Here is a 26,160-nt window from a genome sequence, read left to right on the forward strand (position 1 = left end):
CTTATGAAAAAAAGGTATCAAAATGCTGTTAGTGTAGAACAATGTGCCTTTTATTCCCCTGTTTCTAGTTGAACGAAGGAGTTGCTATCAGAGAAGCTTATGCATATTGTGGAAATAATCTGTTTCCTTGAAAATACAATATCTTGCTTAAAGGCCTACAAGAAAAATGAAATAATACAGTTTGGATACAAAAATGTGTAATGAAAAAAGATAGGAAATATGATTTTTAAAAAAATCACAGTTATATACCCTGTAGCAGGCTACATTTTCCAGTAATTTTCTGTTAATTAACAACCATCTGTTTCGGACTTACAGGAATTCCTGGTGATATTGTAACTCATTTGTGCCAACTGTGAAGTTGGTAACGGTTACTGTAGTGCAAAGCAAAAATGCTCAGGGTGCTGTAATGCAGCAAATTAGCCATCAGGTTTCTCCGAAGTTTAATGCCAGGTTCTGTGGATCGGTAATTTTGTTGTAGAGAACAAACAATCCCATTTGGGGTTTTAATGCTAACCATTAATTTCTGGTTTTTTTTTTAATTGTTCGGATTATTATTTTCTCTGCTTTGATATTCAAATGGAGACGATTTCCCAATTCTCAACAAAATGTTGCAGGCAGTTTTTGCTTCTCTGCAAAAAGCTGAATCAGGGCCAGTTCTTCCTCCAGGTTGCTGCACTGGTGCAAACACTGTGGGAGTTGAGTAACAAAGATAAAACTTGGCCGAGGAATTGAAGCCTAAAGAAAAATAATACAATATGCATATGAAATCGGTTTGCTGAGTGAGTCTCCTCTCTCTACACAAATTTCAGAAATATTTTTAGTGCATTGAACTGATCCTAACACCACACCAACAATGTACGGCTTCCCGTTATAGTACAGAGTCCTGGCAGTTCTCCTGTCGTGTTGTTTTTCCCAAAGCTAGCACCAATAATAGCAGATTTTCTCAACAAAATGGAGCCAGATCCTTCTCTATTGCCCAGCTGTAAGATGCAATGAGTCCACAGAGTTTTTCTTGGTTTAGGCATTGATGCCACAGGGACCTGGATGCTCTTTCTAAGCAGGACATGGTTTGCTGGCTGGGACCAGAGTGCTTAGCACCTCGCAAGAGCCAAGAGAATTACGGCCTGAACAGAACCCCTTCTCACCACCACCCACACCAGCTCTCAGCCCTCCTGAGCTTTGGCCTTATATGAGGACAGAATATGCATCCCATGGGGAAAATCTAGCACAGATCCTGCACCAGACCTTTTCTCCATATTTCTTGATCTCATCGCAGCAAGTACAGCTTAAATGTTCTTCATTCCCGATGTTTTTCCTTTTTTCTTGTGTCTTCCAGTAACGAAAGTCATCTGTGCCCAGCAGTGCTCTGGCCGGTGCAGGGGAAAGGTGCCCAGCGACTGCTGCCACAACCAGTGTGCTGCGGGGTGCACGGGGCCTCGGGAGAGCGACTGCCTGGTAACGATGCTACACCACCCCCATAATTGCTTAAATCCCTGGCACAGCAAGGCAGGCTTTCGGCTGCCTGTCCTCTAGCCTTCTTCCATCTGAGAAGGCCTCTGAGAGATGCTGACCTGGAGGGTGCTCCGGGGCTTCCCTGCATGGGTGGTCAGCAGGAGGGAAGAGGACATGAATTTCACAACACCCTTAGCTGGTCTTTGCTGACTCTGCAGGTGGACCTTCCTAGCACATGCCAAATCAGGGTTAGTGCCTCTGGGAGCCCAATGAGCTCAAAGTTGTTGCAGAGCAGCTAAGTGTTTGCTGTAGGGTGACTTCGCCACATAGGCAGGTCCCCAGGTCCTCAGCTGCCGCCACGGTGCAGTCGTTTTCCATGCCAGCACAGCTTTGCCTTGTGCTCCTAGCGCTAAGCAGTAATAATCTTGGTTTACTAAAGCAAGAATTTGTAAGGGGAATAAGATATGATGGACCTTCACTTTGTTTGCATTTCACTGAACTTCGGACATGAAATCAAGGTTTCTGCTTTTCACTTGCCACACAAGCACAGTGTTTGGGGGACCCTGGGGCAGCGGAGGGAGAAGGAGCAAATGGAGCTTTTTTAGGAAAAAAAACATCCCATTGCTTTTCTACAAGAGTTTCAGGGGGTTGGTGCATGCTGTGGTGTTAACTCTTCCCCATGTTTGCACTACACTTCATTCTGAATTAAGTGACACCTGAGTAATTGCCACAGAAACCATCCAGTCTGGGTTTTGTTGTTGTTATCTGTATTCCTGGTCGCCTTATAAATTGCGTGGCTATGATGCCCTTACTGGCTCACAGAGAAGACAGTTACTCTCTCTCATCTCGAACGCTGGGGAAGAAAAAAGAGGAGAAGAGAGTGATTATTAATTTAATGCAGAATTAGACTGGAAGAACCAACTTGTCCTTCATAAATGCCTGCTAAATTGTTCATTGCCTGCAGCCAAATATAATGGCTTCAGTTTAATATTTAGCCAGAAAAGTCAGTAATCGGCAGGAAAGGACTTGATTTGATTTAGGTTATTAAAAAGCGGCCAAGAAAAGTACTGTTTTTCTTGATCTGGTTGCTGCTTGTAGGGAAAATTCTTCTGTCTAAGGCATGCAGATTCGCTCCTGTTCCCACGTGAATCCCAGCAGCTCTCCGCCAGAGTGCCAAGGTTTCTTGTTCAGAACAAGAAAACCTCATGTTCTCTCTTTTTTTTTCAAATGTTAAAACTCAATTGAAGCAACCTTTCACCTTCAAAGCACGAGGGACCCTCCCTCTAGCTGCTTGGGGTTCCCATTAGAGCCAAGCAGGAAACAGATGAGCCCATCAGAGTGTTTTTAAAGAGCTCATATAAAACCATTGTCACTTTTTAAGGAGAAGGTAGTTTAATGGGTGCTGTTGTTCAATGGCAGGCATGCCGCAAGTTTCGGGATGATGCTACGTGCAAGGATACGTGTCCCCCCTTGGTCCTGTATAACCCCACCACTTATCAGATGGATGTCAACCCTGATGGAAAATACAGCTTTGGAGCCACTTGTGTGAGGGAATGTCCACGTAAGTTCATTTGAGGTTGCATCCGCAGAGGAGGTGGGGAGTTGGAGCAAGGTGGGAAGGGACCTGTGTCATCCCTCTGCGTTATGGCCAAGTGAAAAAGCACTTTCTTGTTCTCTTCAGCTTCCTTGGGAACCGGGAACAGGTGTCAAAAATGACAGAATAGCTGGTAAAGAAGGCAGCCTCTTCAAACTGTCTGCATCCATCACCTTCCCTGATTTTTAACCATTAAATTTTGACTTCTGAAGATTTTTCTCTTGATGGAGAGAAAAACATCTTATGAGAATCATCAAAACAACAGCCATATGGGATCAATCCTGTGGATTACCAAAGCAGTATCAACTCTTAGCTGGTTCTTAATTAGGACTGGTAGAAAGTCATTGGTTTCAACACTCCCTCTCAAAGCCTGTGATCATTGCTTCCTCTACAGATACTTGCTTTTTCTTTCACGCTGTTCCATGTCCATGTTTTTTCAACCCATCAAGACTTAAATGTAAGAGAGGGTTTACCATACAGAACGGGTATCCCTTTCTGAGGTTGACGATTGCCCTGCCTGGCCCTTAGCCTGAAAGAGTGAGTGAAGGTGAGGGATGAGAAGTGCTGTGTATTGATCCCGATTATGCCACTTCTGCACAGCCTGACCTTGGCAATGTTGTTTTGTCCTTCTGTGACTGTTCTCCTCTGTAAAATGGTGATAGCACTGTATGTCTATCTACCTTCAAAGGATGTTTGTGAGAATTAATAATTAATGCCTGTACTTCGCTAAGTATGCCAAAAGTTCAAACCCCCTTTTTCTTCCTAGTATTGCAGTGCCTGTGTAGCCCCCAATGCATCCCACTTGCATTTCAATGACCTTTGTATCCTTGTTTTTTTCAGACAACTACGTGGTGACAGACCATGGCTCCTGTGTTCGCTCGTGCAATACTGATACTTATGAAGTGGAAGAAAACGGTGTTCGGAAGTGTAAAAAGTGTGATGGGCTATGCAGCAAAGGTATAGAAAGCATGGAATAAACCAGTAAGGCTTTGAGATTATAGGTAACTTATTAGAAAAAGTACATGGAGTTCTGAGCTTAATTAAGTACAAATTCAACATAAATATCCAGTGATAGTTTGGAGATCTGACAAGGGGTTTGATCAGGAAACGTGGCTGTGGAGCATGCTTTCCAACTGGGATACACCACAAGTACGGTAGATAAACTGTGCATTATGTGTATCTTGCACATCAGCCTTCTCCTTCGCTTGTCCTTCCCAGTATCTCATCAAGAGGAATAAAATGAAAATGGGACAAAGAGGGAGAAGTGCATGTGCCAGAGCCTGCGTGCAGAGATGCTCGAACCAGAGCTGCACAGCCAGGCAGGCAGGAAGAAGTTATCCTGTGGTGCTTTCTGAAAAGCAAAAGTAGGCAAAAGATCTATGAAACTCATCTTACAGTGGTAGGTTTGACCATATGGGAGTGCTTTCTGAACTAATGGCATCTCCATGTTTATTCCCTTCCATGTCATTGGGCTTCACTCTTCTTCCCCCCCTGACTTTTGTATCTCCCTTTTAACAGTGTGCAATGGTATCGGAATAGGTGAACTTAAGGGGATCCTCTCCATAAACGCCACAAACATTGACTCCTTCAAAAATTGTACCAAGATCAATGGGGATGTCAGCATTCTCCCAGTTGCATTTCTAGGGTGAGTTGCCTGGTGGTCGTTTAGCACTGGAGGAGAAGGGCTAGGGAGAAATTCAGGCTGAGCCATTCTTTTCCCAATTCCTCGTTCTGTTTCAGTGATGCCTTCACGAAGACCCTACCCTTGGACCCCAAGAAGTTGGATGTCTTCAAAACAGTCAAAGAAATATCAGGTTAGCAATGAGTTTTAAGCTGAGGTGTTCTCTGACTGGTACTGCCAAAACCACAAAGGGAGACGAGGGAAATTTTTTAAGCGCATGAAGAGAAATGCAAGTGAACGGTTTCTGTCTCTGAGCTACCAGGGGTCACTCTTCACAAAGGTGGTCAGCAACATCTCGCCAGCATTACACCCACATAACCCATACTGGTCTCCCATCCAAGGTGTGTGATTTGGCCAGACTATCCCTTCTGCTGAACTGTCAGCCCTAGCAAAGAGTAAAAGCAGAAGAGATCCTCAGCCACCCAAGAAGCATGTGGTGATGCAGAGGCGTGCCACTCTGGCTAAAAAAAGCCAAGTGTGTTTCTATTTGTGGAGAACCTTTCAGCAGCTCCTTAGGGAAGCGTGCTCAGTGGCTTGCATCATCCTCACAGAGACACCCTCTCCAGCCTGAAGAGCTCTTCCTTGGGGTGAATGTATCTCCACGAGCACAAAGCAGCCAGTGGAGCACTCAGCCGCCGTCTTGCACCAAGTATCAATTAAAAGTAATTTTCTTCAGCCCATTATAAAAAGAGCATAACATCAGAGCTGGGTCCACAGACGTGACTCCAATTCCCCTCTTCTTTCTCTCTTTTACCTGTCTGGCTCCCTTCAGGGTAGAAATGACTAATCCAAGAGCTTCATACAGCAGCCTGCAATTTCCTAAATTCTCCCCCCTCCTCCTGAGTGCCTCGGCTGAGCAGGGAAATCTGCTTGCCTTAGCAAATCCACTCCGAGCGGCTGTCTGTTCTGCTCTGTTTCTGCTTTCTCTTCAGTTTTCCTGTTCCCTGAGGGCAGCTCAGAAATGGGACAGAGCGATGTCTTTCTCCCACAGCACCGGAGCCAGCAGCCTCTCAGCCAGGGTATCTGCTGGCAAGAGCCGTCATCACTGGTGGCTCGGTGTGGCAGGATGTGCGGCTCACCAACACACTCCTCTCTTACGCTCCTAAGGCCTCGTGCTGGGCTAAGAAGTAAACTGTTTATAAAATGGGGTTTAAAAATATCTCCCTGCTCCCTAAAATGTCATGTTTCACTTTGAGATTCTCAGATAAGCATAGGGAAAGCACAAGCGCCTTCTCCTGGTGCAGAAGGAGGTTCTGCTGCCAATAATGACCACGGGTTTTTTTTTTTGTTTGGGGGTTTTTTTTTAATCTTCTTTTCTTCATTTCAGGATTTTTGTTGATTCAGGCCTGGCCTGATAATGCTACTGATCTCTATGCTTTTGAAAATCTGGAGATTATACGAGGCAGAACCAAGCAACAGTAAGTACCTCATGTGCCAGAGCGACTGTAAAAGAAACTGTGTTTAGAGGTGCGCTTGTCTGAGCACACCAAGGCAACAAGCAGTGTGAGACTCAGGTGTCCCTAAACTGATGCAAAACAGGAAAAACCCTGCGAGGAGTAGAGCAGCATCTTTGTAGCAGCAGATAATGTGCCCTGGGTCGATGAGACCCTCAGCTCTGTGCTGCGTGTGGAGGGCTGCCCTGAGCCTGCCCACCAGCCTGGAAGCGCAAGCAGGACAGAGAGCTCTCTTTGCAAGAGCAGTCTGGGGCAAGTTCTGATGTGATCAGAAGCACTTTGGGATTTGAGGTAGCTGGGCAGTCGGGGATGGAGACCGTGGCTGCCAGGCGGTGTGGGCACCGGCAGTGCATCCAGCGCCCTCCTGGGCTTACCCTGAGAAGAAGGATGGCTTGGTGGACCAGCACAAAATAATAGCTGCTCTACTTACGACCATTGTTGCACATCATTTACTTGACAGAGCGCACATGTCCTGCCAGTTTTAGCTTAAAAAGCCCATGCAAAACCAGATATGAGTATTGCAGTTGATTTACAATAGGTATGTCATGTACCAGCCATTAACTTTAGAGGGCTGAGCAGCATCTTGCTTGAACAAAATTCAGTGCACAGCAATACACATTTGAAAATCAAAAGAAAAACGTGCTGAGTAAAACCCTGCTTACTAATTATCTTTCTTCCGTGTGTTTTCTTTTTGTCCATCTCCATGTTAGTGGCCAGTATTCTCTTGCCGTTGTTAACTTGAAAATACAGTCCTTAGGGCTGCGCTCCCTCAAGGAAATAAGCGATGGAGATGTTGCCATTATGAAGAACAAGAACCTCTGCTATGCTGACACCATGGACTGGCGCAGCCTGTTTGCAACTCAGAGCCAGAAAACAAAGATTATACAGAACAGAAATAAAAATGAGTGTGGTAAGTCAGCGCTGCCTTCTTGATCCCCGCAGAAGCTCATGCTGAAATACAAGAGTAATTTGAACAAGGCTTTTTTCTCTCTGTTCCCTTGGCTGCAAAATTCATCAGTGATACTGCTTTAATGAAGGTGGTGAGGCAAAAGTGGGATTTTTTTTTCCCACCAAGGGTATGGATTTCATGGTGTCCAGCTTATGGGAAGGAGCTGCTTCACTACTAAGGGCATAGTGAAGCCACCTAGGTTGAAGGACACTGAAGCTAACCACAAACATTGGACTTTTGACGAGGTTGAAGCTGTTGTTCAACCATGCTGCTGTTGACTGCAGTGGTCCCTGGGCCAAAATCTAATTATTTTTCTTTGCAGAATATTAATTTGTTGTATTTTAGAATTTGATTGTAGAATCACAGAATGGTTTGGGTTGGAAGGGACCTTCAAAGATCATCTAGTCCAAGCCCCCTGCCGTGGGCCAGGACACCTTCCACTAGACCAGGTTGCTCAAAGCCCCATCCAACCTGGCCTTGAACACTTCCAGGGATGGGGCATCCACAACTTCTCTGGGCAACCTGTTCTAGTGCCTCACCACCTATCGTAACTATTTCTTCATTATATCCTATCTAAATCTACCCTCTTTCAGTTTAAAAGAGTTGTCCCTAGTCCTGTTGCTACAGGCCTTGGTAAAAAGTCATTATAAGCCCTCTTTAAGTATTAAAAGGCTGCAGTAAGGCTCCCCAGAGCCTTTTCCTCTCCAGGCTGAAAAACCCCAACCCTCTTAGCCTGGTACTGGTTTAGCTTTATTTTACGGCTGTTAAGCTGTCACACAGGAGCTCGTTCTTATTTCAAAAGGCCAGAAGTCACTCTTAGTTTCAGGCTTTGGGAATTAAGAGAAGCATGATTATTCCTCTTCCACACTGCCAGGACCATTCACATCTGCTTTGGAACAGGTTGGAGAAACTGGCTGGTCAGAATGGAGTCACTGGCAGTGCTGTGTTTGCCCTCTGTCCTGCCTTGATGTTCATGGCTTTTCTTGTCTCTCTCTCCCAGCTGCTGCCAGGCACGTTTGTGACCCCCTGTGCTCAGACGTGGGTTGCTGGGGCCCAGGACCCTTCCACTGCTTCTCCTGCAGGTTTTTTGATCGCCAGAAGGAGTGCGTGAAGCAGTGCAACATCCTGCAAGGGTAAGGTGTCTGAGGGGTGCTTGAGGTTTTGGCAATGATTTGGGGATTTTGGTTTTTAAAATGTGTTGTAGCTAGAAAGAAAGCAAAAAAAATAGGGTCTCTGGTTGCATGGGATTTCACTGGCTTTGCAGAAATGTATGTGAGCATGGTACCTAGCTAAGGTACCTCTCCTTCCCTGTTCAGCATTGCATAGGAGTTTGCTCCTGCCACGGTGACTGCCGAGAAAACATCCCCTTAAGCCCAGGAGGAGACTCTCTGGAGGCCTAAGGAGGCTAAGCCTTACACTTCCTTCCCATAAGAAATAAAGGAGCTTAAAGCCCCGGTGGAAATCCAAGCTATGCCTGTCATGTCAAGCACATTGGGTGAGAGCCGGAGCCATTTGCAGTCCCCGGGAGCTCAGTCACCCCTGGAGCCAGGGCTTTACTGCTCAGTAGGCTTCCTTACTGCAAAGGGACTCTTACATTTGCTCAAATGAGCGGCTTGTCCTTGCAGTTTGCAAAGTTGCAGTCAAGGGAGAATGAACTTTCATCCAAAAAGCACTGGGAGCAGCAATTTCAAGCAAAATTACTGCTTGAGCCTCACTCAGGCCGAAGAAAATATATCGCTGCCTGTGCGTCAGGACTGCAGCTGGGTTTTTCAGTCAATTCAACAGGTGGTGTAGGCAGGAAAGGCACGTCTAGCACCGAGAATTACAGGATTTTTTAATAAATCTTTCAAAGTTTGACTTCAAAAAATCATGAGTATTAAGCAAGTACTTGACAAGGTGCTGATGTCCCTGATGTTTATATTTCTCTAGCAACTTGCAGTTCAGCAGCTGTCTTTTTTGTAAGTGAATTCCCTCCAGCAGCTATTATGACCTGAAGGGCAGATCTGGGCATTTTTTGTATCAGATGATGGGTAGATTTAGTTTAATTAATAACACCATTACTTGAAGTGGAACAGCTTTATTGCTATTGAAACCATCTGTTCCCAACCTTCATATTTTAATGATTCATTGTGTGTTGTAGGGAGGGCATGAATTTAATTATCAGTGCATTGCTGTTTAACTTTCCTAATTATTATTTGGAGCCTTGGAATCACTTGAACTGTTTTTGCTGATCTCTCTGCATCACTACCATTTAAAAGCCTTTGGAAATCGTTGCAAATATTCTGTGTCGTTAGCTTAAAAGGGAAGGTAAACTAATTTGTAGTGTGCAATCTGGAGTGCCATGTGTTTCACCGTCAACCAAATTTCCCTTACTCTTACCTCCCCCTGGTTGCAATGAGCAAGTGCTACTGGTGTAGCCAGGAGGGTCCCCCGTACCTCCTCCTGTCTCAGTACCATCATCCCAGTCTATTTAAACTGGAAAAGTCAGAAAAAGGAGAGACGACCACAATTTATCACTCGCTAATCAGGCTGGGGTTTAATTATTTCTCTTTTTTTTCTTGTTTTCCAGGGAGCCAAGAGAGTTTGAAAGGGACTCCAAGTGCCTTCCCTGCCATCCTGAGTGCCTGGTGCAAAACTCTACTGCGTACAATGCAACCTGCACTGGACCTGTAAGAGCAGATTCAGCTTAGCAAACCTGTGCCTCAGACCATGTATTAATACGTATTTCCTGTGTTGAGATAATCTTGAGGTCTCATTTACCCTTCTCCGAGATGGAGTGGAGATGGGGGGGGCTTAGAAGTCAAGATCTTGGGGCAGGGGAGCAGAAACAGGAGAGGGAACCTCAGGGTGTTATTTTTCTTTTGTGTCACCCATCATACATGTAATCCACAGTCACAGGCGTTGTAGGGCCTTTCTTTTTTGTGTCTTTTTACAGGGGAAAAAAAAAAGGCTTACTTATGTATGTGATGATAAGGTAATTTGGCAAATATTTCAGGAACATGTAGCTACTGAACTGCCCAGTTGGCGTGAACAAATTAAATTTCCTTATTCAGAGGGGAAAAAAATGTTTAAAATAGGGGATTAAAACAGTAGCTTTTTACCTTTTTGAAAAGCCATGATAAATTTGTGATCAAAACCAGATGTTTACCAAAAAATATGCAGGAAGCAGTTTTTACTTAAAACCGTGTTCCCTCCTCAAACGAGGTTACAGTCAAGACCTATGTTAAAGTAATTGCATGTGTAAATTACGTTCAAAGAAAGGCAATCAAAACAAAACAATTGGATTTTCAAACTTGTTTAACTATTCCAAAACCATACAAAAACTCCTTCTACAAAAGTCAATACAGTGTAGTCTTGCTAGTCATCCAGAGTCTTCCTGAATTTTGTTCTTCTTTAATTTTGAGAATACTCTTTTGTGTTATGAAATGTCCAGTTTGGCTATGGTACAAAATGTTTTCCTTTTAATCAGATCGAACTCATATCTTAATTGTAAAACTCTAATTCTCGTTGTTTTTTGGTAATTTAAATCAAATCTCCTGCTTCCGTCACAGATCCTCCTCTGTGGTACTTAACCCAACTCTTTAAACACCTCTTACCATCCCTTGCAGCCACTGAGGGTTCGACCCCTGCCCATCATCAGTCTGAAGAGTCACTGCTCAGTAATGTGAAGCATTTCCATCCTCCCTTCTAGCTTAGACCACCATGGCCTCAGGGATGTTATTAACATTGTAAGCTCCTTCGGGGGTGACCACCCCCTTGTTCCATATTTGCCCAGCATCCAGTAATCACTCTATTATAGTGGCCCTTAGACATTACAGTAATTAAAATAATCTTCCTATAGCATGTCTTACTGTAGTCCCACTGAAACTGGCACTATGGATCTGGTCTGTTTTTTCTTCATAGTAGAATTTGACCCAGAATCGCTGGTTCCCCTGCTTGAAAATATTTAGGGCATTCCTGGTGTTGTTATAGTCTGAATAAAAACAGTTCTGCCAAAAATGGCCAAAGGCAATGCCTTTAAACACAAACTAAGTGCTTTTCAAAGTAAAAAAACCCCATATGGACACCTTGAGTTGCCTGCATTATCCCCTACTTCTCCCTAACAGAGGAAAGAACCCACGCTGAGAAACCAGGAAAATAATGATTTGAGGCCAGTACTTCAGGGAGGTGTCAGCAGGTCCAGGTCCATCGTCTTAAATTGTGTGATGGTAGATTGCACCAGGCAGCAGCTGGGCCCTCTGCTTTTCAGCTTACCCCTTATCAAGGTGTCATTAAATTATTCCCCATTTTAAATGAAAAATGCAAGCTTTCCAACCAGGCAGAAGGCAGGGGGAAAAAAGCAGCAACACTGAAACTCAAGAAAATATTAGCTTTAGACATCAGGTACTACCTTTTGTATGGTCCATCCTACAAGAGCAAATACTTGCAAGAATATCAGGTAGCAAGGTAATAAAACCAAATGATGATGGCAGCTTCCAGCAGTGGAAGGCATTTAGATTTACTTTCTGAATTTCCTCCTGAATAGGCTGATGGAAGGGCATTATAAACAAGCTGTTTCTCTTTGTAGGGCCCTGACAATTGCATGAAGTGTGCCCATTTTATAGACGGCCCCCACTGTGTGAAGTCCTGCCCGGCAGGGGTTCTGGGTGAGAATGACACCCTCGTCTGGAAATATGCCGACGGGAATGCTGTTTGCCAGCTCTGCCATCCAAACTGTACTCGGGGGTGAGTAAAATCTTGGGCTGAATGGAGACAGCGGGGGAAAGAAATAAGGGAACAGCTTGTCTCGAGCTCTTTCTCTTCCTGACGGTCCCATTTCAAACCACTGAGAAGAAGAAATAGCAGAGAGCGAGAGAGGTCAGGAGTACACAGGTAATGTAAGCAGAGAGCGGCAGACTTTGTAAATAGGAAAAGTTCAGTGGCACTTCTTCTTTACACAGAAGGGGGAAAAAAAAAAAAGGGAAATGTTTTAGGGGGGTTGAAACAGGTTTGTTTGTTGATTTAAATAGGAAACTTCCTGGAATTTTACAGAACTCACCCACCAGTGATGCCCTTTTTTTTTTCTCACCTGGCTTGGTGCTGGGTCCTCTGGTTTTGGGAGGAACATCAGTGACATCTGGTGGATGCAGGGCTCCCAGGGCCCATTTTTTCTCTGCACCTTTCATTTTTTAGGAGGGAAATCCCAGTGGGACACCACAGTATTTTCTTTTTATCTTCTTTCCATATGCTAGCACTTGGTCTGAGTTTAAAGCCTTGCTGGCCTCCTGAGTGTGGCTTTATTAATGGGCATCACAGTAAACCCAATCTGTATGAACCATTTTTGTCCTCATCTGGGGCCACGCTTAAACTGCCACCTGTCATGAGCTGTTAATCGAGCTGTATTTAACCTACATGACAATAAGTAACAACTGTCTCCTCTCTTGGTTTCCTACCTGCAAAGGACACGGGATGCACAGTAGAAGGTTTTAGGGTTTCAGACTTGGTTGTTGGACTGTGACGCTTTCAGAGCAAAAAAAACAGCCCACGTTTGCTGTCTATTCCTTCACAGGCCCCTGCCCTGTACCCTGCAGGTCTGTCTGATCCAAAATCCTCTGTAATATGCCTGTAATACATGTTGCAAGACAGAAGTTATAACATATTCAGACCACCCATCATCCCATTGTATATTAGCTAACTCAGCTGTCAGGTCACTAAAGAGCAGAGTGCACAGGCCCCCACCTTCATGGAGAAAAGGAGATGAAGGGTTAAACCAGCAAGTAACGGCCCTTCCTAGTGCTCGTAGTGAATTCAGTGCTCTGGTTTTCAGATGGTAGCTGTAACAGCCATGTGGGTTTGCCATGATTTACGGCAATGTCCCCGGTGTTTTGTTCCAGTTGCAGGCAAGGGTTACCGGGGCTTCCCATCACATGCCTGAGAACAAATGATCTCAGTTGAAAAGGGATCTTAATAACTTTGCTCTTTATTAATGACCTCAGTAGTCCCTATTGATACAAACTGGCCATGGTGATCCAATATCCTTCTTCTAACTGGCCACATGGAAATGCAGCTGATGACTGGAGCAGTGTAATGGGTAAACCACATCTGAACAAGGCTTTCCACTGTGTGGCCTCATTAGTGAGATCAAACTCTAGACCCAAATGATTGCAAACGTGGAGAACAATCTGCCAGACGTGGATGTAACGATGAGCCGCGCAGTGGTTCTTTGTGCACAAGCAAGTTCCCAGAGCAGACTTCATCAGAAAAGTCAGTTCCTGCCTGGCTTTAGCAGTGGATGGGTGTACCACAGGAGTCTGGCAGGTGGTGGGGGTAGGGTAAGGAGGCGTTTTTTTAAAATTAGGGGTATCCAACATACAGCTTAGTGTATTTGGCCCTGTGTTATTAAGGCAGAATATAAAAAGTTCAATTTCATCTCTTACGTGAAAGAACTGGGCTAAGTTTGCCACAGTTAATATTGTGACATGCTCAATGGCCCTGTTCGAGTTGCTGCCCAAATGTGGCAGAAGAAATAGGCTGTATCCCTGAAGGGCTCAACAGAGCTAGAAGAAGGTACTGTTAGTATTTTTGCTTTACAGATGGGTCATTTGAGGCCAACGGCATTGATGGGTAGGGAGCCAGTGTCAGAGAAGTAATCTGGGAACACACAGTCTGGCGTAGCATTGTCCCCATGAAGGCAATCAATCAGTAATGCCACTTACTTCTCTTCATGCCTTTCCCTTGTTGTGCTGCGGGAATGGGATCTGTTCAGCAGTGGGTGGAAAACATCTGTCTCACAAAGTTTTTGCATCTTTAGAAACCACAGTCTCAGCAATTTCTGCATGACAAGAAACAACAACTTCATTTCTGTCCCTGTCCAATTTCACAGCTAGAGCCCACAAAATCTTATCAGCATGATTAAGTGCGCTGACTTCAGTAGTCATGCAAGTAAGGGTTTCCAGGATCTGGCTCTGTTTTCCTTATTTGAAGAAGCTGCGAGTAAAGGGGACTTCTCTTCCCGGCTGAGCTTTGTCACAAACTTTGTTTTTTTACTTCAGGTGTGCTTACTGGTAGTGCAGCGCTTCTTTTGTATTGCTGTGAAGAATCCTATCTAGTCTCATTTTCTTTACTGAGTTGGTTTTTCAGCCTTCATTAGAAAACAGAATGGAGAAAGCTTTCTTCTGCTCAGCCCAAAAGACCCCTTCTCTCCCATTTCTCCTGTAATCTCTTGGGGATTTTGAACGCGAGCTGCTTCCTGTTGCTCTGCCTCTAGTACAGCTGAGAAAATATGCTCCGATAAAAAGAGTAACTTCCCAAAAGCCCTGGAATTACCCCATTTATACCTCCAGCAACTAATGACACACCAGCTTAATTAATCTGCTAGGCTTTTAAGGATTTGGTTTTCCCTTGCCACTTTCCCAGAATACAGGAATTAAATTCAGCCACAGCCCCTGGAGCGGAAGAGCAAGGAGGAGAGAAGCCACTACTGTAGTTAATAGCACTGGATGATGCGTCCTGCCTCCGCCATCGCTACCAACACTACGTGTCTGGCCAGTCTTCATGTTAAATGCCAGGGGATTTTTGGTGGGGGGGTGAGAAAGCAACCAGGGGTCCGAGAGGGAAGGTTGCAGCAGCACAGCGCAAATGTGATACCTTTGTCGCACTCTGAAGGTTAATGAGAAGGAAAGGGCAGAGGGAAGTTTTTGTAAGGCTTCAAAAAACCCAATGGTTTTCCATTTCTTTTATGACTGTGAAGTAGCTTAGGCTGTTATAGTGTGAGTCCCCTCTGAAGGGCCATAAATCATAGCAACCTGTCTGTATTATATCAAATTAGGAAGTATGGGTCGAGGAGAAAGTTGTTAAAATCTTGATGGATTTGGGAAATAAATAGCTGTGTCTGCACTGGGATGAGTAATATTTACATAGACAGATGAAATCTGAGTTCAGGATGCAATAGTTTTCAGGGACTGTACACAGCACCAATTTTCCAATAAGTAGAGAAATATTTCAGAGACTACAACTGCTGCTAGATTCCAGCTGATATATCCATAAGATCTTGAGGCAGTTCATAACACAAGGTCACATTTCTCATTTTGCTTTCTGTAAGCAGGAGAAAAACGATTCAGGAATGGAAAAAGTGATTGTTTAGATTCCATAAAACCTGGGTTACTTATGTTAGGTGTCATCATAAAATTCCACATTAAGAAAGACAGTTATATTTAGTCCTGGATGGATATTTGTCATAGGCTTTGTTTCTTCTTTGACTTGTGAAATGAATCAGAAAATCACGTGGGATTTCAAAAGCACAAGCTGATCTGTCATTTTCTTCCCTAACACCTTTTTACTTTATCCCACCAGAATTTATATGGATGGATTTGTGTGGGAAATAATTTTAAAAAAGAAGGGGACAAATGAAAATCTACACTCTCCTGCTTCTACTTTCTGGTGTAGGAAAATATCTGGTCGGTCATTCCTCAGACTGTAGATGCTATCCCCTCAGCCAATTTTTTTTTTTTTGCTGTTAGGAAGTGCATGGAAGACTCGCCATCATAAAGTAGCATGGCAAACCAAAATTTTTAGGAAGAGATAATCTGAGGCACCACAGTCACATTCTGAAATAAAGTGAGGTCTTTTAATTTCACATCCTTATTGGGAGAAACTGCACATGCTTTGTTGCATTAGCATGTAGAAATTCACTTCCGGGTGGTAGAGCATGACAGGATGAGGTCTTGGGTCCTAGATCAGTTTTCTGTCGACCACCTGAGGAGAGAAGCCTGGTGCAAAGCAAGATACGTCTCCTGTGACCATAAGCAAGCTGGTGGTTCTGCTCTGCACGTGCAGCTTCTCTGTACTTAGTTACACAACTGAGCAAACAAACCAAGCCGTAGGCAGACAGGGAACGCTAACAAAGCTGGGCGCCCAGGATCCGGGAACCAGTATGCACAGCCCTTCCAGCATGTCCAGGACATCAGGATGCACATTCTTGCATGGGAGCCCAGTGAACTCACAAGACCTTCCAGATGCTGGATCTTGGAGCACTGTGTTGGCCCAGAAACAAGGCAAATACACGAGGGAAGATCAGAGTAATGAAAACAAACAAACAAACAAAAACCCAATAAAATGAGTGATTGCTTCACCTCTTCCTCCCCCAGTCCTAGATCAAGTTATGAGATAAGATCTGCAACTTCACCTGCCATTTTGAAAATTTTCTCATTCCTCCTCTCGGTGAGAGGGAATTCAGAGCAGTTTTCCTGGCACAGGCTCACTCCTTACCCCCTACTTGACCTCCTCTGGAGTTGTTTTGGGATGATCCATTTTCTTTTAAGTCAGCGCAGGGAGCGGATACCACAAACTGGACTTTTCTCCTTGCTGTGCTCTGTTTTTCAGAGGTGATGTAACCCTCTCTGTAATGCTCTCCTTCCTCAGTAGACACCACAAAGACCACAATTCCCATGAAGAGTATACATCTTGTAGCCCATCAGCACTTAGGGAATGCACGGTGCCTCACACACCCGTTAGACCATCAAGTGAATGCAGTCACTGTGTTTCCATCCATGTTGTTTTTTGCATTGGGCTGCCAAAATGAATTTTGGGCGTTTTAAACTCAAATGGAGGGTGAATGACTTGCTAGTAGAGTTTCTCTCTCTCTGGATAAGTGTTGTACCTGTTTACATTACCAGTAACATAAGACCTTGGATTCTGAAAGAAAAATATCATGGACACATACCAACAGACTATAGCCAAAGGGAGTGCTGTCAAATCCTGTTTTCTGATGGGAGCATATATCTGCTACCCAAGTTTTCCATTGCAATAGAAAGTCTGGAAATTGGCATATTTTACTTATCAGGAAACAAGGATTATGCAGGAGAGTCTGCAGTGACACGTTTCCATGTGGCTTTCTGCCCTTGTGCAGGGGAGAGGGTGCTTCTGTCCTCCTCCGCTTCTGTCAGCCCTGAGCTTCTGCACTAACACAAATGTCCATGCAGAGCCAGGAAATCCAGGTCCATTTGAATTTTGTGTATCTGTGTCCTCCCCCTATTCTACCACATGATAGAAAGTTGTTTTAAAATATTCTTTAAACTGAGCATGCAGTGTAACTATGCCTCTAGATAAAAGATTTTGGAGCAAGGCCATTGACTGATACTTAATAGAGTGAATGACTATTATAAATTCCTATGTTAATACTTGGACTGCTGTGAAACACAACTTTTCAATCAGTAGCACTCTTCTTAGTTGGAATTATAGAAGTATGTACACCAGAGCTAATATGTTTGTAACGTTCATTTGTTTTTACAGGTGCAAAGGGCCAGGTCTTGAAGGCTGTCCAAATGGGTGAGTATTTCATCTGCTACAATTCACGACAGAGCTGGAAAGAATGCATGCGTGTTTACATTTCCATGCTGGACACTGCAAGGCTGGGACTCAAGTTAAGTCTTCAGCTCTGTACAGGGAAGTGACAGATTAGAGCAGGCTCCAATCTATAAAAATGATTTAAAGAACTAAAAAATATTCCTACTGGCACAAGACTCCAAAACCTTGTTCTGCTTAGCTTGTTTGTCAAGGTGAGACCTGGGATCTGTTACTGAAGAACAAAAGGAGGACCTGGAAAAAGAAAGAATTATGGGCTAGTGGCAGAGAGAGATATGTTTAGGATTGATATGGTTACCTGCATTACAGGGGATTCATCTCAGAGACCCAGGGCGTCTTTTCCAGCCCTGTGATCTGTAAATCTCCAACCGCTCTGTGCACAGATGGACGTTCATTCTTCACCAGATCTTACGTCGCACTGTTTGGCCTCATGACTTGCTTAAGGTCATGCAACAACTGAACAGGCTTCTCTGACTAAGAGACAGGGATTTAGTTTCTGGCCACAGTCATGCTATGGCAAGACAAATTCAGCCTAGAAGTAGTGTTAAAACATGACTCTATTTAATAGTAATCCCTGGGGCAACTTAGAAAGAGCTGTGATGGATCTCTGTGTACAGACCAGAAAACAACCTTGGAAAACAGGTTTTTCTTTTCAACTTAAATTTGAAATGACCCAGGCTCTAATAAAGAGACAGCAATCTGTATGTACGATGTGGATGGTTCACACGTTACCTGGCCTCAGACATCTGTACTTGAGGAGGACCAATGATCTGAAGTTCATTGTGACCCTTACAGCATGGCCTCCCTAGTAGTGGTGAGATGTCAGCTTCATTGCTGGAATCACAACTGCGTATGCCACCTTGATATCACCTTCTCTCCATGTGTTTTGTGTGTATCTGATCACACGCAGGCTGCCAATGGCTGGCATATATAGGCATCACAGATTTGATGTTCGTGTGCTTGGTGCGTTTGTCAGAGGGAGGAGAAATCCTCTCGCTTAAGCCATGAGGATCAGCTCCAATTGCGAGTCTGAGAGAAGAGTGAAGGCTTTGAGCAGGTTACTGGATGAGGAACTTAAAAATACAGATGCCCAAGATATCTGAAATGTCAAATAGGCTTAAGTGGATGTCCAGAGTGTGTGTTTGATCAAAAGCTACGGCTTCACGCAACCTCTGTATGGTTTTTTTTTTAAATCTTACACCTAAGCATTTTTTTCTCTTTCTGCACCCCCTCCTGTCTTGCAGCTCCAAAATCCCGTCTATCGCAGCTGGTGTCGTCGGAGGTCTCCTGTGCCTGGTGGTGGTTGGCTTGGGCATCGGCCTTTACTTGCGCAGACGCCACATCGTCAGAAAGCGGACCCTGCGCCGGCTGCTGCAGGAGAGGGAGGTGAGCGCCGCCAGCCCGGCTGCAACACCGGCTGCTTTACGTGGGGCAATGGGTGCCAGCCGCCTCGTACCAGAGAATTAAAGCACCATGCACCTGCCTTGTAACTCAACAAGCCCTTGGGTTGGCAGACACGGCGTCTGCCACGCTGGTCGGAAAAGAGGCGGTGTGCACCTAACACCTCCTCACTTAATCTCAAATCTGATCCTTCTGGATATAATTTTCAGAAGCTTTAGGGGATTTAGGTGTGTAAATCCCAATGAAAATCATTGAGATTGTGTGCTCAGAAAAAAACTACGCCTTCAGGGTGAGGTGCAGTGTGTTTGCTGATCCATACCACCTTGCTGTGTAGACTCTCAGCCTCGAATCGTTTCTCCCTCCAGACAAGCCTTGAGGCTGCTGTGGCAACTTGGGCGCTTTTGAAAATTCTACGCCTTGATCAGGCGTATGTCTGATCCTGAGGGAAAAAATAAGAGAGAAAGGAGAGGAGGGAAAGGAATTGAGGAAGTGTTTGTGTCTTGTCTTTGGTTTGTTTTTAGCACAAAAACCCCACAAAACCATCAAAGTGAATGGTTCATCCTGTTGGGCATGAACAGGGTTTCTACACTGCTTTTTGTTTTCTGCATGGTTTTGTGTGCTTTACAGCATCACCCTCTGGGTACCTCACATATAAAATAGCAAAATTCATTATCCTGGGTTAAAGCTGCTCTTTTATGATTAGCCCCCTTCTCTTTCTAGTCCAATCCTAGTAAATAATTAGCAAATTGTATTTAGCATACTGCTAAAAGCCCAGTTGCAGCTTCCTTCTGTTCGGGCTTTGCAGAATCAGCTGTTAAAATCCTTAAAAAAAAGCTGTCCTGCTTTTTAATGCATTACCTAACGATATCTTACATACCACTGTATTCTACAGTAGTAGAGATAGGAGAGTTCAGTTTGTGCTCGGCTCATCTGGACTCCTCAAAATGAGGATATTTCATCACAACAGAAAGGTTGCTAGCCCACTGAAATCAGATTGTATCTAGCTAAATACAGTTTCATTCAAAGGAAAGGAAAAGGAAAAATCACTAAGCAAAAAAGCTGATTTATGCATCAAAACAGTGTTAAATATCTGTCTGGAGGGCATTACTGTTTTTTGCAATAAGGCTTAGATCAAATTTTGAAAACATCAATAGTCAATTTAACATTGCCTTTTTTATTGAGAAAAGAATCACTCTTAGAGTTTCAATTGCTGCTTGTAAACCCTGCGGTGTGGGGGAGCCACTGGTACCCTGGGAATTTCATCCAGTTAAACAAGAGCAGACCTGAAAGGTTGCAGGTGATTCTTGCCCATTATTTAAAACACTTTTATAATTTATTCTCAAGTTAAAAAAAAAAATCTTCTTTAGGATCTGTGGTAATTACATTGTTCTTCATGCCATGTGTTTTAAGGCTTTGAAGTCAAAGCCTTCGTTTGAATGGTAGTATTCCTCCATTCTCCTTCAGAATGGCAGTTGCCACTCTGTGATTGATTTTACCTCTGAAATTTGGAGCAACTTTAGTTATTTATTGCTGCAGGACAGAGTGGAGCTGTCCTCCCGTAAACTTCATGTGGGATAAAATGTTCATTATTTTAAAGGAAGGATTTATTTGCTTCCCCAAACCATGCTGCTTGCTGTCCTCCTAGACTGTATGTCCTTCTAACGTCATCTTCTCTCTGCACCAGCTTGTCGAACCACTGACACCCAGCGGGGAGGCACCGAACCAAGCTCATCTGAGAATTTTAAAGGAAACAGAATTTAAAAAGGTCAAAGTTTTAGGCTCAGGAGCTTTTGGCACTGTTTATAAGGTAAGATCACCATGTTTCTCTTCCCCTTTTCATCTTGCTCCCTCATGCAGAAGCCACCCAAACAAAGCATGAACTGGGAGCTGTGATCATTAGATTTTTTTTTTTAAACTAGATTTTATAGCATGTATATATTGAATGGTAGAGAGGTGACTCAGTCATCATTAGTTGAGTTATGAATCGGGTAACGTGGGAAGTTTTACATAAGATGTTGCCAAAGCCATACTGCTGAACCTGGAGGACAAAGATCTCAACTTAAAAACTACCACAGCCAAATACACCCTGTTGTGAATATTAGGAAAAAAAGAAATGCACTTGGTCAGCTCAGTGCTAAGCCATTTTTCTGTGTGGTCTGGGGTCTTCTTTTTAGAATTGTCAATCACTTTTTCATTAGAACTGACTCAGATGTGTGAAAATGTCTACATACCTTCAGCTGTGTAGGTCCACAAGGTATTTTTTCTCTTGGTGTTTGTTCCTTTTCACCAAGTTCCACTTTTCTGTGCTCCTCCTTTTATTCAGGATATGTGTTTCAGGCTTTGCCAGTAGTACTGAAATATAAACTGTAGATTCATATATCTCTTTATAAAGCTCTCTATTCTGAAGCAGGCTTCCAGCTATGGCTAGGAACTTCGGGGGCACAAATCCCATTGACCTCTGAAAATGTGCACCTACCTTGCTGGGTGTGTCAGCAGAGTGTCCTCACAGTGCCATGCTGTTCATCTGCCACCTAAATAGCCTCCTGACTATAGATGTAGAGCACTGAACCAGTCAGACATAAACCTACCTGCCACTGCATATGGTTAGGACTGGATTATTTGCACAGTATAGATGCCATCTTGTTTTCGTAAGAAAATGCCAATTCTTGTCATCCCATGATTTATAAATTGAAGTGGCAAGGTTCTGCACATGCAGTTGCTGTGATGCGCTAATTAATTAGAGTTCCATCTGCAAAAGTTGCTGTTTATGCATCTCTCGGGCTATTTATAGAGGGAAGGTAATCAACATGGTTTTTCAAAAAAATACAGTAGAGGTGACTGAAAGAGAAATACCACTCACTCCACTAACAGGATTTTGTTAACGCCCACAAGACATGTTTTTTGCACATTCTTGTTGTCTGCCATGTCTTCCCTTTGCTCAGAATATTTAAGTCTACTCAGAAGATGTAAAATGTATAAGTAATTGGGAGAATTAACCCGTAGATGTGAGACTGAGTAACTCTTTGTAATTCTTTTTGGTAGGGACTTTGGATCCCAGAAGGGGAGAAGGTTAAAATTCCTGTTGCTATTAAAGAGTTGAGAGAGGCTACATCACCAAAAGCCAACAAGGAAATACTCGATGTAAGTTTTTATGTTTGTTTTGTCAAGTTGTCAGTGATCTGTGGGTTTTCCTCTGTAACAACTAAAGGAATTTGGACTAAAGGATTTTGGGTGGGAAGAAATACTTTGCACCCCAAACTGCATTCTCCGTCTAGAAGTACTGCACTTTGCAGCCCAGTCTGTGAAGTGCTTTTGTGTCTCCTATGAACCCCTTGCTCACAGTCCAGATACTGATGTTTTACTCGTGGGGTAGCACCTAAGGAGAGGTCAGGACCGTACATGTACAGCTAATTCTGTTTTCTCTGTTCTGATGTTTCAGGCCTTAAACTGTGGCATTCATTGCCATTACGGCAGTAGAACTAAAACCAGTAACAACATATCTAATGATTTTTGAATCCTGACATTGCAGATTGTCGTAAGCTAGTTGCTTGGTTACATAGCATTAAATTAACTATAAATCCAAATGAAAAAAATATCCCAGCTGTCTGATTTCTCTGTCATGAACAGCAAGAAATTATCTTGCTTCCTGAAAGAGGCATGGGAATTTTATTTTTTTGCTTGGATATAGCTCATCACTTCAGAAAATGGGGAAAAAGGCTATGGGATGCTGTTTCAGGAGTTTATAAATGTGTGAGTTTACAACAGGTGAGCCAGAGCCCTAAATACAAAGTTCCCTGAATTTAAGGTAGCTAAAAATCTGAACTCTGTTGCTAGATCTGAAGCCATCCAACATAAAGCACCAAAGATATTTATTTATATACGAGGAAAGGAAAATGCTGAGTGCGGACAGGAGCACTCGGATGTTCAGTATACGTTCAGTTCAGCTTTCCTGTGCTGTGGTTCAGTCCTCAGTGACAAGAAACGCAGCGGGGGGGGGGGGGTGTCCCCGTCCTCTGTTCAGCCCTTCGAGCCCTGAGCTGGAGCCTGCGGGGTCACTCTGGAGGACTGCTCAGCCCAGGGACTCTCCGGGCAACACAGTGTATTTGGTACAGATGAAGTCTTTAAGCTTCTCCTTGCTATACCTGCATGAGTGTGCCTCTAGAAAGCGTAGGTTGGAAGCCTGGATTTGGCAGGGCCTCATCTATCGAGTGCTTCTTTGCAGGGAGAGGGCACACATCCCTGGTATGTCCCAAATGGACCTGTGAAGTGCAGGTCCACAGCTTGGGACAGCCTGTTTGTGTGGAAGTGATGGTCCTTCAGCCATGGGGAAAAAATGTGATTTTTTTTTTTTTTTTTATTTTGGTAAGAACTGAACCACTTTAGCAGGAAATTTATTTAAAAACAAATAAAAATCCAGCTTTGGACAGCAAATGACACCTCAGGTAGGAAGGCTCATCTCAAACGGTTCAAGCTGGCGAAGTTCTTAACAAAAGGCCAAGTCTTACCATGAGAAGTGTCAGGATGAATGGCTGTGAACAAACCTACCTGTGATACTGATGATAATAAAGCACACTGGATTTTTCCAATCACCCCGAATAAACAGTGTTATTCCAATACATTACTTCAACAGAGCATGTGTTACATACCATATGGTTTGATACGTGTATTGCAGCAATGCAAAAGAATAGGTGGTCCATCTCAGAATCTGTACACGAAGCATCCTGATTTTAGTTTAGTTAGACTCCAGGCCAGTCTCAGCCATTTCCCAGGTCCCTGACCCCCGTGGCCCTGGTCCCTGCCCCTCGCCTGCCTGCGGGCAGGCTGCGGTCCCTCCCTTCGCTGGCGTTCCTGGATTGAGGAGCTGGCAAAGATGCTGCTCAACTGCCCGCCCTGAGCTCTGCCCCTCATTTCCCTCTTCACAATGATAAGAAGCATAACACAGTCTTCACAAAGGATGCTTTGGACTTAACTGCATTAAATTCCTGTATACTGAAGGAGGGGTTAATGAATAAGCCTACAGTACTGCATCCTGCCTTCAGCAGATCAAGATAGTCACACGACAGGGCAGTAGATGCAGGGACTGCGCGCTCTTTGGTGATATCAAAGTACTAGCTCTTTTCAAAGAAGTTTCTGTAACATATCCCCAAGTTATCTTTTCCGTTGAATTAGGATGCTTAACAAAAGCTCTTGCTTTTTTCAGTCCTGTTCATTTTTTAGATGATTTGGTTGGTGGAATTCATTCTATATTTCAGAAGACAATTTTTAAAAATGCAAAACCAGTGAAAGAAGTCAGAGGAATGACTCAGAAAGCTCCTCTCAAAACAGATTTTTGCTACACAACCAACTTTTCAAGGTCACTGAAACCTCGGAGGTAATAATGTCCAATTAAAGATGATTTGTCTTACAGAAACACGCTAGGTATAGAACAAGCACAGCAGCTTTAGCTCATATAATCCAGGCGAGCTTTAGCTAGCTTTATTAGGGTAGGGCTAATTCAGAAGATTGTTGTTGAATACCAAGCATACTTGGAGCAGGTCAGAGCGTACCGCAGAGATTTCCAAGATAAACAGTTGAAACAAAGGCCCACTTTAATGTCTTGGGCTACTTAGAGGGACCCACGACCGCACAATAGCTCCCTTCTGCTCCCTGCGAGGAGGCAGTGGCCTATTTTAGTTTGCAGTATCGAATGTAATAGGCGGTGTCGACGCTTGGACACTCTCCGAAAGCTGTGTGGCCTGTACGCCCACCCCGCCCTCTCAGCATCCCAGTTCTCAGCCCCCAGGTCAGCCCTGCGCGGGCTGCGCAGCAGATGGGCAGTGAGAACAGCTCCGACTCTGCAGATTCCACACCCCCTCCCCCGCCGCTGAAATGAATACAATATGGATCTGAATCCCAACAGGAAGCAAGGCAAGGAACAGGCACCCTTCATCAGTACGACGGCTCAGTTTGGAAACCTAGGGAGATGAGCGTGTTTTGGGCTGTTTACATCTGAGCATCGTATAACGGATTTGCAAGATTCTCTAAAAAATGCTACCACAAATATCTATGTAATTGAATAGCAGATTGTGTTCTTGCTTTGTCTTTCCTCAAGGTAGCCCACAGAATCAGTGCTATCCATGACAGAGGGTTGTTTTTCAATGATCTGCTCACATGCTGCAGTAGGTTGAGGAGCACTTACCCAATTCTGCTGGAGATCTTCTTTAACCTGGCTGCCTGGAGGCCACTTTCATCCCAGGGGTTCCAAAACAAGGATACCAAATGCAGAATTAGCACCTCAGAAGAAGATGCATTACATCATGTTTTGCTTAGGCTGGTACAGCAAACAATACCAAGGCCAGAAAGTATTGCTTAAGAAATGGGGTTGCTTATTTCTTGAACGTCATTGCTTTAATAACTTTGTTTAATAATAGTTCTTACCAGCTACACAGCTATGTGACATCTGTGGAGAACTTGTTAGATGATGAGTAAAGTGCTATGGTATTTCTTTTCTTAAGCTCTTAGAAAGTGCAGATTTGCTCCTTTCCTTGCCACAGTAGTGTCTTCACTATGATTTTAGACTTTGGGGGGCTGCTAGCCTAATGCTGAATTGCCAAGGGATGATTAGTTGGTGTCACTCCAGATGCTGAGTTAAGATGCTGACCTAAAAGCTCACTGCATGGAAAAATTCCCATTTATTTCCCGTTGTGTTGGTTTTCAATCAAATGGCTTTAAAAATGTCTAAAAGTAATACGCTGTAAATCAGACACAAAGTTACTTAAAAAAAACCAAACGACTTCAGCTCTACTTTTTTTCCCCAGTTGGAATCCATTCTTTGAGCTGGCACTTGACAGTGGATGTCAATATAAATATAGATCTCAATTTTCAATCCATAAGTAGTTTTTGCACACAAAACCGATGAAGTCAGGGGTTTTTACCCCGTGGCCATGTTAAAGGATTTATTCAGTGTGTCTGGAGTGTACTGCACCAGCCTTTGAAGGGGCCCCTCCCTTCCTACAGAAGAGCAAAGGAAGAGGAGGTACCTTGGGTACCTTTGCTAGGTACCTAAAGCTACATAGGGTGAACCCAGGCTTGAAAGAAGAGTTTTTCACGTATTTATGAAACTCAAACACAAAATTCCAGTTGACCAAAGGGTTTATTATGCTTGGGCTCCCACATTATAATCAACTTCCTGGTATCATTTACATTGCTATATGGGTCTAAAACAGTTTTTCCAATTAGGGACGATATTTTCCCCAGTGTTGCTTAAAGTAAGACACGTATTCAAGCTTCTAAAGAGCTGAACCAATTA

The 26,160-nt window shown here is 43.8% G+C and overlaps 1 protein-coding gene across 2 annotated transcripts in view; it reads left to right on the forward strand.

The window, feature by feature from the left end:
• The window catches only part of EGFR (epidermal growth factor receptor), a 167,641-nt gene that overhangs the window by 122,598 nt on the left and 18,883 nt on the right, over nt 1-26,160 (forward strand). For both annotated transcript variants that reach the window (XM_030007997.2, XM_030007996.2), the window contains exons 6-19: nt 1,337-1,455; nt 2,872-3,013; nt 3,887-4,003; nt 4,565-4,691; nt 4,787-4,860; nt 6,055-6,145; nt 6,892-7,091; nt 8,131-8,263; nt 9,700-9,799; nt 11,698-11,855; nt 17,400-17,435; nt 18,716-18,857; nt 20,557-20,679; nt 21,915-22,013. In XM_030007997.2, the coding sequence (XP_029863857.1) occupies nt 1,337-1,455; nt 2,872-3,013; nt 3,887-4,003; nt 4,565-4,691; nt 4,787-4,860; nt 6,055-6,145; nt 6,892-7,091; nt 8,131-8,263; nt 9,700-9,799; nt 11,698-11,855; nt 17,400-17,435; nt 18,716-18,857; nt 20,557-20,679; nt 21,915-22,013 (1,661 nt within the window). The remainder of the gene's footprint in view (nt 1-1,336; nt 1,456-2,871; nt 3,014-3,886; nt 4,004-4,564; nt 4,692-4,786; nt 4,861-6,054; nt 6,146-6,891; nt 7,092-8,130; nt 8,264-9,699; nt 9,800-11,697; nt 11,856-17,399; nt 17,436-18,715; nt 18,858-20,556; nt 20,680-21,914; nt 22,014-26,160) is intronic.

The sequence above is a fragment of the Aquila chrysaetos genome, chromosome 3, assembly GCF_900496995.4.
Source record: "Aquila chrysaetos chrysaetos chromosome 3, bAquChr1.4, whole genome shotgun sequence".
Classification (NCBI taxonomy): domain Eukaryota; kingdom Metazoa; phylum Chordata; class Aves; order Accipitriformes; family Accipitridae; genus Aquila; species Aquila chrysaetos.